General features: G+C 49.5%; 1 protein-coding gene and 1 pseudogene across 2 annotated transcripts; both read right to left on the reverse strand.

Annotated features, from left to right (window-relative positions):
• Positions 1 to 7189: 7189 nt before the first annotated feature.
• On the reverse strand, positions 7190 to 12800 carry LOC136487073 (glutathione reductase, chloroplastic-like). Of its 2 annotated transcripts, none has more exons than XM_066484213.1 (11): positions 12273 to 12800; positions 9539 to 9764; positions 9154 to 9432; positions 8874 to 9050; positions 8723 to 8776; positions 8455 to 8603; positions 8256 to 8319; positions 7997 to 8167; positions 7772 to 7909; positions 7614 to 7671; positions 7190 to 7312 (listed from the first exon to the last, which is right to left on the reverse strand). In XM_066484213.1, exons 1-10 carry the CDS (start codon positions 12668 to 12670, stop codon positions 7636 to 7638), a joined length of 1692 nt encoding a protein of 563 aa, XP_066340310.1. In that variant the 5' UTR covers positions 12671 to 12800; the 3' UTR covers positions 7190 to 7312; positions 7614 to 7635. The 2 variants fall into 2 exon arrangements, with proteins under 2 accessions (XP_066340310.1, XP_066340301.1); XM_066484204.1 differs by having other exon boundaries at positions 7190 to 7300; positions 12273 to 12799.
• Positions 9832 to 11247, reverse strand: LOC136487084 (DELLA protein DWARF8-like; annotated as a pseudogene).
• Positions 12801 to 13189: the final 389 nt, after the last annotated feature.

A 13189-nucleotide genomic window follows, 5' to 3' on the forward strand; every position in this document is an offset into this window, starting at 1 on the left:
GTCCTATTCAGTTTGGCACGGATCCTTGTGGCGAAATTAAAAATATATCTTGAACAAGGAAATATTTACTCCAGGTGGACTTTGTGGAGCAACATTATAGAAATAAGAAAATAAGAAGCCAAGAAAATATGTGTTTAATTATAGGCTACATACAAATTAAGATGACTTCAATTACTATTGCCTTCGAGAAATATACCTGGAGAGCTAGTGGTAATTTCATCATTACATATACATATGCCTTGATGCAGACACGTGATTATCATCTGCCCGCCTTTATTTTATTGTATATACACGGACTTGCGTTAGTTTTAGCCATATTTTATTATATATGTTGAGCCAGTGTCCTCGCCGACTAGAGTCCGACCTGCATGTAATCGTGTCGGAGTCTCGAAGTCGTATACGAAGGCACTCGAGTCTTAGCGCATGTTTGATCATTTTCTCTAAACTTTTGGAAATGCTAGGCTTAGGGCGTTCGACACCCTAGCCAGAATTAGACAGCAACGTACAAATAAAAAACAAAAATGCTTACATCCAGCCCTCTCCAGAAGCCTCTCGTCCACTCATCCTCTCCAGAAGGCTCTCCACCGTAGCACCGCGACAACGCTCCGCCGCACTACCGCCTCGACGTTCTTCACGCTGTCCGGCATCTCCACCGCACCCAGCACGGCTGCCCGTCTTTCTCCCTCTCCATGGCGCCTCGTGCCGCACTCTGACCACCCATTGCGGTCCGTCTTCTCCACCGGAGTGACCTGCCGTGGCCTTCTTCATCGGATCTATCACAACCTTCTCCACTGGAGCGACGAGCTCTACACTGGTGAACTTCACACACCGACGAGCTTCCATTCCCAAGAAGCAAGGAGACCTTCATTCCTAGGCAGCACGGAGATGTTGCACTGAAAGTGCATGTTGCAAACATATGTTTCAGGTTTTTCAGATGTTTCATTCGTATGTTGCAAGTGTTTCGTATCAGTGTTGTAAAGTAGATCAGGATGTTGCAAAAGTGGTTCAGGATGTTGCACATATTGCAATGGCTATACACGTATGTTTCAAGTGTATGTTCCAAATATTTCATCTATATCAGACGAAGTATTTTCATTTGGATGTTGCAAAAGTAGATCTGGATATTGTATATACATGCATGTTGCAAGCGTATTTTTCAAGTGGTTTCATGTGTTTTGCAAGTGCTTCATCTAGATGTTGCATATATTTGCAATGGTTTTCAAGTGTTTTCAGGTGTTTTTGCAAGTGTTTCAGACGCATATTTCAAGTGTTTCGTATATCTTCTTTGTATGTTGCAACTGTTGCATCTGGATGTTACAAAAGTAGATTGGGGGTTGCACATGGGATACGTGTGGGAAGCGGCCGGCGGTGCGGGCGACGTGCGAGGCGGGGGTGCTCGCTCGTCACTGAGCGGGTACCGTCGACGCTAGCACCCCGGATCGGACGCCCGAGCGCTAGCAAGTGAGCACTTTAGCTCACTTTTGAGCCCCAAAGCTTTAATGTGAGGTGGGCTAAAGGTTAAAGCTATCTTTAGACCACTTGTTTAGCTCTAAAGTTTAGAGGAGGAAATCTAAACCGGCCCTTAGTCAGAGTTCATTAGTACAGAGAACACTTGGATTTCCACTTTCAGTCTTGTGAACAATTAGTTTGAAATGTCAGTAGAAATGGTGATATTTCATCAACAGTGTAAATTCACTTACATTGATGGTTGGCTTAAGGTTGTCGTCAGTGTAAATCGGTCGCCAATATTCCAGAGGCAGTTTGTGAGACTCTAAATTCAAGTGCTTAATCATACATCCGCAATTGTCACTCATATTCAGATTGCATCTATCGTGTTCTCGCTTGTATTCTTCAATTCACAGCATGGATTAACCTTCTTGATAAGGTCAACTGGATTGTGACACGATTGATAACTAGAGGAGACATGGTGCTAAGGTTGCATGGTTCAAGTTTTATAATCTAAAGCTAGATCGGTGTGTCGCTCTCCGACCAAATCGATAGTTATCTCCACCTGATGAAAGATCGGAACCCTGCCCCCATTAGAGAGGGAGACGAATGCTCGGGTAGGGCAGGCGCAGGGAGAGGGGAGGTGGCACAAGGAGAGATGGAGAGGGATAGAGGGAAGAGTAACTGTTTAATTCTTGCTTAAGATCTAAAGGGTTACATGAGCCCTATATTTATAGTCCATATGGGACGACTCCTAAGCAAAATAAAGTATATAAAAATAGGAAAACAAAGGTCATTGTCGGTTGAAGCTACTGAACTGGCACTGACCCCGATACTATCCATGTATAGAAGAGGCTAGACCCGACACTGACTCCAATGCTATCGATGTATAGTAGAGGCTAGACCTGACAAGTGATTCTAATGATATCAGTACCCGGTCAAGCCTTGACCTGACAGTGATATCTTCGTATCACTATCGGGTATGAGAACCTATAGTTATAGATAAACTCCATCACCTACCGTCGATCGCCTTCTACCGGATCGAGTTACATACCCATTTTAGACACGACAGTGATGTGCGGACTGCGGACCTGTGGTAGTGATAGGTAGAGGCAAAGGTAGGACCACAATAGATAATCCGTTAATTAGGACGAAAGTTTCAGCTGGTGCTCAGGTTGAAACAAATTAAAGTTAACGAGCTGTTTGGTTCCTATACAGTAACGCAAACGTAAAGGCTAGCTAGTTCAAATCTGTTCCCGCCGGTAACATTAATTTGCAGTTCAATTCTATTTACGTTTGCGTTTCCATTTCTACAACCAAACAGCTCCTAAGTTGCAGGATTTTGTGACATGAAGACTACTACGTTCCTACATGAATGGAGAATATCATAGCAAATACTGGGAAATGCAGCAAATGTTTGGAGGGCTGGAACAGCTACAGAAGATGTTTTTGAGTTGTCTCGTCAAGAATTGCTTTATCTAAATTTGGATATATGTGGGTCCAAGTTAGGATCTCATATATTTGTCACGGAAAATCTTATGAAAAGCAGTCACTTCTAGAACTAACCCCTACACCGTTGACGTCTACAAAAAAGGACGACGGTGATTGAATGGTCTCGATCTCACACTGTCGGCAGCCGACAGCTCGATCGCAGTCGCATAGTAGCCAATAAACTCTGCCTTCTAAGAATATTTATTTGCTCATTGGTGCAAGTCCTCGTATATAATTATAATACTGTTATGAATGACGCGTATTTAATTTCCTGACGACACATGCACCCGTGAGTCGACAAATACAGACACCCTAATGACTATGAATCCGTAGACTAAACCGCTAGAGAGGTGGCTTGGTGTAGTCCACGGAAGAAGAATTAGCACGTTGTATTGGAGAGATGTGGATAGGAAAATAAAGATGCATGAGGTGTGGCGGTGGAAAGCTCGATGGATCGCCATCAGAGGAGTGCTCGCTGCCCGGCCGGGAGGAAGAAAAGTTCAGTCGCATCTCAGGATCGAAGGGGACGCATGCGTGCCTCTGCCTGCTAGGAGTAGATCACACTAGATCATATATATCACATCTAGCACACAGCTATGTGATGGGCTAGCTGCTGGCTCGAATATAACTTTCTCTGTTTCTCACCACAATTATAGAACACAACAGATGTTCTCTGGTGTGACCCATGCCGACAGTGTAGATGAATGTAAAATAGGGGCTTTCGATCGGCTGCTTTAAGTGGGCAATGCATGCATCAACCTCGTCACTCAACTGTTCAACCTTCACTTTGCTGTTCCGTGAGGGTCTACGAATACGACGTCATCGCCCCTGCCGGTGCAAATTTGAAGCAAAAAATGGACGTCCTATCTTATCTAGACTCCAGTCCTTTAAAGCAGGCGGACTTTACATATAAAGAGAGAGAGATTCCAAGGCGCATTCGTCGATAAAGATGGCAGTGGGTCGGGTTCGGGGTGGATATCCGCGGATTTTGGGTCCGCGGGTTTTGGTTTTGGTTCTAGGTTTTCGTCCACGGATTTTCGGGTTTGAATATCCGAAATCCAGCGGGTTTGGGGCGGATGTTTATTTTTACCCGTGGAGCTCCATCCGGGGCCCGAAACAAACAGCCCACCAGAGGCCCAACTAAAACCCTAGTATATAATGCTGGAATCCTCACTTCCTCAGCCCTCACCTGTTCCCCTCCCACCCTCCCACCCGACGGCGGCAGCGGCTCAACGCCTCACCCTGACCCCGAGTCCCCGAGACCCCGGTAGGCTGGCAGGCGACGGCGGCCTCAGCGGCCAGCGCCTCACGCCCTCACCCCGACAGGCTCACGACGCTCGACGGCGGGCGGCCTCCTCGAGTCCTCGGCCCCGCCCCCGTCCAAACCGGAGCAGCTGCCGGCATCGGCCGCCACCGCCGCCAGGCCCAGAGCGCGCGCACCCTGCAGGGGCGGCCCGTCGGCGCACAAGGCCTATGGGGGAGGCGGGAGGCGAGGACACGGCGAAGCAGAGGGCGGAGCTGTGGCCTCATCTGCCCGCACCCAGGCGCAGTCCCGCACCGCACGGTGGCCGCACGCCCGCACCCACCCGACGCCCCGAGCCCCCGACGGGTGACCTCGCCGACCTCGGCGCCTCGCCAGTCCGCGACCTCACCGGCTTCCTCTCTCTCCCTCGTCCCCACGGTGGATCCGGCGCGCAGACCCCGACGGCGGGCACATGGCGGACTCTACCGGCGGCGAGGAGCTGCAACGGCGGCAGGCGCATGAGCAAGCTCTACCGGCAGCGGTGGACCGACACATGGTGGCTACGGCGGTGGGCGTGCCCTCTCTCCCTGCGGCAGCGACGAATCTGCCCCCTCTCTCCTGGCGGTGGCGCGGCAGCGGGCGCTCGACTCCGCGACGGCGGCTCGCCCTCTCTCAGTCTCTCTCTCTCTCTCTCTCTCTCTCTCTCTCTCTCTCTCTCTCTCTCTCTCTCTCTCTCTCTCGGTCGCGGACACGGAGTGCCCCCATCAGCGCTCGGCGGGTTTCGGATTATCCGACGGGTTTCGGGGATCCGTGGGTTTCGGTTTTGGGGATGGATTTTCACCCGAATTAGTGTTCGGGGCGGTTTTGGGTTTTAGGTTCGGGTTTCGGTTTTGGGTGCCCAGACACTCCACCCGATCCGAACCCGCCCCGTTGCCATTCTTATTCGTCGACCACGTATCAAGGTTTTGTATACTGAAAATTCCAATAAAGATATGTGCGCCCGGCCCATCCATGGCATGAGAATGGGACAGCCTTTTCTGCACCCATAATGTTATGTGTTAGTGTTATGTTATGTTATGTTACTAGCAGCTAGGATAGGAGCTACTTTGTTCATTCTATCAAAGGATATATACCCCCAACTCTAGAGATGGGCATGGCCGTCTTTTTGACACGTAGGAGAGCCCCCTCCCGGCCGGGAATAACTTCTTTTGCTGACAGCGAAACAATGCTCCGGTTTTAATTTTATATTGTGTATCAAAAGGGCATTGTACTCACTGTATGCACATATAGCAATAGTAGTAACAGTTGCACTGACCGAGTTCTTGATTAACAGTGAAGATCAGTCTAGTGAGTGCAAGGGGTTATTAGTAACGGCAGTGCTAGCGCCCTGACGTCCGGACGCCCGCGCCGCACTCCGTTTCGCGCGCCCACGCGGGGGCCGCTAACACCCCCTCCGCTTCCCCGCCCGGACATCTGCGGCCAGTGGTTGTAGCAGGCGGCTGTGCAGGTGGGTCCCCAGCAGCAATATCCGATCTACTTTTGAGACATCCAGATGAAACATTATCAACATGCGTCCGAAGACAGATGAAACACTTGAAACATGCGTCTGAAACGCTTGCAAAAAACACATGAAAACACTTAAAAAGCCATTGCAAAATATATGCAACATCCAGGATAAAACACTTCCAACATATGTGTGAAACATAGCAACATCCAAATAAACACACTTGCAACATACGTCTGAAAAACAGATAAAACATTTGCAATAGACGCTTGCAACATACATGTACAACCATTGCAATATGTGCAACATCGTGCTCTACTTTTGAAACATCCATATGAAACACTGTAATATACCTCTGAAACATCGGAAACACTTGAAATATACGCCTGCAACATGCGCTTTCAGTACAACATCTCCTTGCCGCTTGGGAGAATGGAGGCTCGTCAGCATGTGGAGTTCACCGGTGGTGCAGAGCTTACCGCTCCGGTGGAGAAGGACGCGACGGATCCGGTAGAGAAGGCCGTGGCGGGCTGCTCCAGTGGAGAAGGTAGGCGGGAGGCGCGGTGGAGAGGAAGGCAGGCGGGAGCGCATGGTGGAGAGAGGGAGGCGTAGTGGAGAGAAGGCGGCACTGGAGGCACGGTGGAGAAGACAGGCGGGAGGTGCGGCGGAGCACGGTCGCAGGCTCGAGGCTGCGGTAAAACAACCACTGCAATAATGATTGTATCAACAAAAAAAAAGAACAGTAACCTTTTTCAATCTGCAAGTGTCACACTATTACACTTTGCAACCCTTAACTCTAAAATCATTCACTTTATTTATAGGCTTCAACCATCACAATCTTTCATTTTTCAACCTTTTGGTCGTCTCCTGAGTGGCCCAAGTATGGTATTTGATATATGCTGACACGTTATTATCTGAAAACATATACAGAAAGAGTTTGTTTCGAGAAAAGCATATACACAAGAGAAGGCACCATGACAACACTTAAAAAAAAAAAAAAAAAAAAAAAAAAAAAAAAAAAACTCAGATAATAGTTACTTCAGCGTGTCTGGAAGGAAGAAAAAAAAGGGTTGATGCATATGCATGCATATAAGCCAGTAAACTGGATATACCCCAACAGAAGAAAACCATCTAAATATACTCTATGCGGTTATACCAAGATCTCCACTTCTTCAGTATCTATTTCAACAAAGTGCTGCAAAAGTAATGCAATTTCTACACTAGGTGTTCAACAACGTGTTACGAAAGTAATGCAATATGAGATAGTTGTTCATTGTTACAATACATCTTCATTCTTCAGCAGCTGCAATCGTGGATTCTTCACCAAATGCTACTCTACTATACAGTTACCCGCAGTGGCGGATCCACGGGGGGGGGGGGGGGGGGGGGGGCTAGGGGGGCAGCAGCCCCCCTGTGAGAGTGATTTTCCTTTGTGTTTACTGTAGAAAAAACGTGATTTCACCGTTAATCTTCGACATTTGTTCTAAATCTCTATTGATTAGCCCCCCCCCCCCCCCCCCCCCCCGAGGTGCTCATCTTGGCTCCGCTAATGGTTACCCGCCTCTTGTTCCGAAAGTTAGATACTGACCAGGTTTGGATGTGCCGCCTCTGAATGCCTGCAAGCAAAACTACATCATAGTCAAACAAATGGAGGAATAAAAACAATCGCATTCATTCATTTGCAAGTTGTCAAAAACATATTACAAAAGCTCATTTATGTTACTTTGTAGAAAAACCCCATTGCATTGTAAAGTTTCAATGCGACAGATAACTCTTGTCAACAAAACTACAAGAGCACAGTTTTGGGATGATGTTGGTGAGGTACAGGATAATAACAAAGAGCAATTTATTACTCTCCATTATATTTAAGAAAGAAGTCGATCATGCCACATGATTCTAAATTCGTATATTCGTGTTTCAAATGCTTACCTCACTGTAAAACGAGTGATAGCTACTTCTGACTTGCAGCCTCGTCTTTAGTCTTTGCCTGAAGTTGTAAGATGAATAGGTAAGAAGTAGACAAAGAACATACTAGTTGAGCAGAGTTAAACAATGTATTTCTACAATGTAATATGGAATTAACATACCTCAGCAGTAGTATCTCTTCGGACCTTCCTAGTTGGGTTTCTCATTGTGACAAATTCCTCAGCAGTTGTTGGGTGAACACCAATAGTGGAATCAAAATTTTGCTTCGTCAACCCAGCCTTAACAGCAATTGCAATACCCTGTATATTAATGTACATCCATAATGAATTAACTAAAGAATGGATATGAAGATATAAATCACTAGAAAATCAACGCCATGCACAAACCTGAATAATCTCAGGTGCATCTTCACCACACATGTGCACTCCAAGGACTTTGTTTGTTTTGGCACACACAATAACCTTCATAAACACACGATCAGGTAGACCAGAAAGAGTTACCCTGAGAGGTTTGAAATTTGATATGTAGATGTCAATATCACCATATGTTTCAGTAGCCTGCAAGCGTAATGTTTTACTCAATTAATCATAGACTGACAAAAAGAAGTTATGAATTTCAAATGAATACAATTGTGAATTATATTACCTCATCTTCAGTAAGGCCAACATGCCCAATTGGCGGTTGAGAAAACACAGCAGATGGCACGGCACTATCAAAAAGCACAAAGTACAAATTTTTTTCAAAATTTATAGCCAAAAGTAGTTTACATGACTGACATTCAGTAAAAGGTTGGGGCATATGGGTTTTCATGAACTAACATGAAGTACATCATATACAAACGTGCCTGTAATCTGCTCTGGTAGGTTCATTGCCAAAAATGGTCCTTGCTATTGCCCCAGCTTCCATTAATGCAACTGGCGTCAGGTTCAATCTATTGGTGACATCCCCTACAGCCCAGATTGAGTCAACTGAAGTCCGAGAATACTCATCAACCTAGAATGACAGATTTATTCCATGAGTTCCCAATGCCATTTAATGATGATCAACAGTCAGGAAAGTTTTTAAGTCCAAGTAAATGCACAAAATTTGATCTCATTATATTACATACGTACCACAATAGCACCATGCTCATCCATTTTGACCCCGACATCTTCCAGACCCAAATTCTAAAAACATACGCTTTGTATCAAGATGCATGCAAAGAGAATACTACATATATGTCATAAAACATAAGCAGAAATGACGTGGTAAAATGATATTAACCTTTGTGTTTGGCTTTCGACCTGTTGCAAACATGACATGTGAGAACCCACTGACAGTTTCTTTGTTTGTCTTCAGAGACAGCAAACCATCATCTGACTTAGTTACTGCTTCAGGGCTTTGTTCTATATGAAATTTGACACCCCTCAAAGACATCTGTTCTGCAACAAAATCCCTGACCTAAACAAAGCAGTTAGGATATAACTCAAGGCATAGATCTTCAACTCAGATTAGCACCTTCAATTTTGATATCCAAGTATTTTATTTTATGATACTTTCTCACCTCCTCATCAAAGCCTCTCAGCACTTTCTTTTGGCGGATGAAAACATGAACATCACTCTTCAAGCCATTGAAAACACCAGCGAATTCCAAAGCAATATATCCACCTCCCACTATTGCAATCTTCTCAGGTCTGGAAGGCAAATCCAATGCTGCATCAGAATCAATGACATGCTCTATCCCTGGGATGTTTGGTTTGGACGGCCGACCGCCAACAGCTACAAGTATGTTTTTGGCAGTGTAAAGCTTGCCATCCACGCTGACAGTATGTGGGTCAACAATCTGCATAATTTAAACAGATTATGTATCAATTGCTATCATTATTGCATGAATCCCTCAACAGGAAGTTATTCGTAGAAAGTTAATCTCCATTAAAACATTACCCAACCTTTCCGCGGCCTTCAATTACAGTAACCCCTGAATTCTTCAGTGTATTTGTCTGAATTCCCACAAGGCGCTGCAACTCCAAATTTTTGTTGGTTATCAGAGTTCTCCAATCATGCTTTGGATCAGTTTCATACACCCACCCAAAGCCACGGCTCTCTTCAAACTCATGAGAGTATTTGGATGCATACACCAACAGTTTCTTCGGAACACAGCCACGAAGCACACATCTGAAATACAAATAAACTAACATCTTATATGAAAGGATTAAGTCCACTTTTGGCCCCTCAACTATAGGGTTCGTCTAATTTTAACCCTCAACTACAAAACCGTCTAGCGGTGATACCCCAACTATCAAAACCGTTCACTTTTAGCACCTGAACGCGGGCAGGGCTGTTTTGTCCTACGTGGAGCGGGTTTGACCACGCCACGCTGGTGTTGACCGCCACGTAGGATGCCAACCTCCATCCCAGTGACATATGGGGCCCACACGTCACCCACTCATCACCTCCCTCTCCTCCCTCTCGCGCTGCCGCCGCGGACGCTTGCGCCGTGGGTGGGGCAGCTTCGACCACGTAGCTCCTAGTGCCACCGCCATCCATGGATGACGACGAGGAAGACGAAGACGACGTGCTGCCGCCGCCAGTCCGCATCCGCTTGGGCTCCCGTGTCGAGTCCGTGGAGCTGCTTCAGGGCGTAGGTGCTGCTGGACGAGTCGACGGCAGGCGGGAGATCAAAGTAGCCAGCACCGGCGGCGGCTCCACTTGTGACGGTGGACGAGGTGGACGCGAGCCTCGGGGCCAGCAGCGTCGCGGGCGGGAGCGGCGGCGGGGGAGCGTTGAGCTCGGACAACATGCTCTCGACCCAGGACGACAGGTCGGAGGGATTGTAGTGCACGGTGTCCGTGGCGAGGTGGGAGATGAAGCGTCATCAGCGGTAGCGCCGGCGCCGCCCATCCCCATGGCCATCTCGAGCTGCTCCAGCTTCTGTGCGACGTCCGCCATATCCGACGAACGCAACTTGTACCCGAGCGCGGCCAGCATCTCGTCCATCTCCTCCTCCTCCTGCTCCCCTACCCCCGTCGCCGCCACCATCATCTTGTCCTTGGAGGAGCCCATGTCGTCGCCGCTCCCGCCGGCGTCTTGGTACTCGTGCTTCATGATCTCCGAGCTACAGGCCTAGCTAGCCAGCTAATAATTACTCGCGCGCTGCCGTGTTGCTGCTGCCACTGCCATGGCCAGCGAGCGCAGCTGCTGCACTGCTGCTAGGTGGGCGAGCACGCCCCCACTGCTTTGCGCCCGCGCCGCTACCGCTGCTGGGCTCGCCGGCCCCCGGCAACTCCCACGCCTCGATGCTCGGCGGTGAAGGCACAACGACCCCGTCGGGCTCACGAGCGGGGGCCACCGGACGAGCAGGCGGCCGCGCCATGGCCGGCGAGCGCGCGCAATTGAGACGCGTGCTGCTGTCGGGCAAGCGCGAGCAAGCTGCCGCGTCCATGGCGGACGAGCCTTGGGACGGGGACGGGGAGGCCCACCTGACGGGGAGGGCGAGCGAGGAGGCGGAGGCGGGCGCGGGCTTGGTGGTCGTGGCGCGCGCGAGGTGCCTGAGGAAATGACGCGGGCGGCATGGCGGCGGGAGCGGGGAGAGGAAGCAGGCTGCGACGGAGGACGCGGCGGCGGTGGCGGCCGCCATCGGGGCTGCTGTTGCTTGTGTTGTGCGCGCGGGGGGGCAGGACAGTGGAGCGAGCGCAGCCGCCCGCGGCCGGGGGTGTTTGGACGATGAGTCGATGATGAGTGGATGTGCTGCGTTGCTGCTGCCTGGTGCAGTGGCACTGCTTGCCTAGCGCTTTCCTACTGGCGGCTGGCTCGTCAAAACCGCTCAACGTCGGTCAAAACGGCCTTGTCCCTGCCCAGGTGCTAAAAGTGAACGGTTTTGACAGTTGGGGTACCGGTACTAGACGGTTTTGTAGTTGATGATTAAAATTAGACCAACACAATAGTTGAGGGGCCAAAAGTGGACTTAATCCTATATGAAAAGTTTTGACACCAAAATGAGTTAAGAAGAGTTCAAGGAAAGACCGATCAATTAAACATAGTTATTATGAACATTATTTGTATTGTAGCACGAGGAGCCTGTCTTCAAGTTGGAGGGAGATGAAACAGCATAACCAGTTAAAAAGAAAATCAATCAATAGGATGCTAATAGCAGTAAAATGTCATGCTAACTCAGTACATCATGGCAGTAATCAACAGTCCATAGTAGTTTGCAAAATGTATGCTCTTTGTCACTTCTGCACCTGCTCACTGCAACCTTCCATTGTCGATTGATGTATGGCAAATTTTGTCTCCAGCTGAGCTCGTACACATTCTACAGTTTTCTTTTTTCTTTTCCTTCATAGCATATAGCTATAGTATCTCTGAATGCAACGATACTATGATGTTAATGGCTTCCGAAAACATGTGCTCTAAGTGGTGAATGTACTGATCAGTTTTCACATTCATATAGTGGTCACCTGATCGTTGATCGGGATGCGCATAAAAATAGATGGGACGAGATTGTGCTTAAAGGTCATGCCATCGTCTCCACTCGTACTAAATTAATGATCGCAGAGCAACTGATCATTCATGGAGCTAAGTGTATTGAGCACAAACGCATAAGGCGAACCAAACATTCGCCGTGAAAACAAATGAATTGTATTGAACTACTGATTACAGGGTGGGAGAGGGGCGTCTGCTTACGTGCCACCGACGCCGCCGAGGGCGTCGGACGCGACGGTGGCGAAGGGCATCTCGCAGACGGCGGCGCGGGCGCCGTAGAGGGCGGACGCAACGCGCGACGCCCGCATGCCCCCGCTCCCCGCGCCGATGGTGAAGAGGTCGTAGTCGTACTCCCTCTCGGCCGCGCGCGGCGCGGCGCCGTTGTTCCCTCCAGCGGCCGCGGAGGCGGAGACGGAAAGCGCGCGTCGGAGGTGGGCGCCCTGGGACGCGGCGGAGGCGGCGAGGGGGAGGGGGTGAAGGCCGCGGCCGCGGCGGGAGGAGGCGTGGAGGAGGAGGAGCGGTTGGCTCGAGGACACGGCGCGGGCTATGTTCCGGACCGCCACCTTGGCGGAGGCGGATGGGAGCGTCGCTGCCGCCATGGGTTGGGTGGTGCGTCGTCGGTCTTCCCCCCTCCCGGCGGCGTGGGCAGGCGAAATCAAACCGAAACGCCTCTCGGTCTCGGCCCGCCTTTTGCAGCTTGCGCTTGGAGGCGCGCCGCCTGGGGCCCAGTGGAAGGCGGCGACGCTTTGCTTCGGTGAGGCGTGAGGTGGCATCCAGCCGCTGGCGTACTTGTCCTAGAATTACGCTTTCTTCAGCTGACAGACGTAGTTTCGAGTTTCGACAAAGTGGTGGCCGTTGAAGCACTGACTGGAAAGGCTGGAAGAGCGACAAGATGGGCCGGAAGGGCCGAGCTGGGAAGATGTACACTAATCTCAACACCCGATGGCAGTGGCGGATGCAGAACAAGATTTAGGGAGGCTGGTCTCTTCTTCTTCCTCTATCTCTCCATTTTTCTTCTTTCTTCCACCTTTTTTTCTCCATCACCCTCCCCATATTTCCATTGATGCACCAGCTGTAGGGGGGGCTGGAGCCCCCCAGCCCCCCATGTAGATCCGCCC

Source organism: Miscanthus floridulus, chromosome 1, assembly GCF_019320115.1.
Source record: "Miscanthus floridulus cultivar M001 chromosome 1, ASM1932011v1, whole genome shotgun sequence".
Taxonomy (NCBI): domain Eukaryota; kingdom Viridiplantae; phylum Streptophyta; class Magnoliopsida; order Poales; family Poaceae; genus Miscanthus; species Miscanthus floridulus.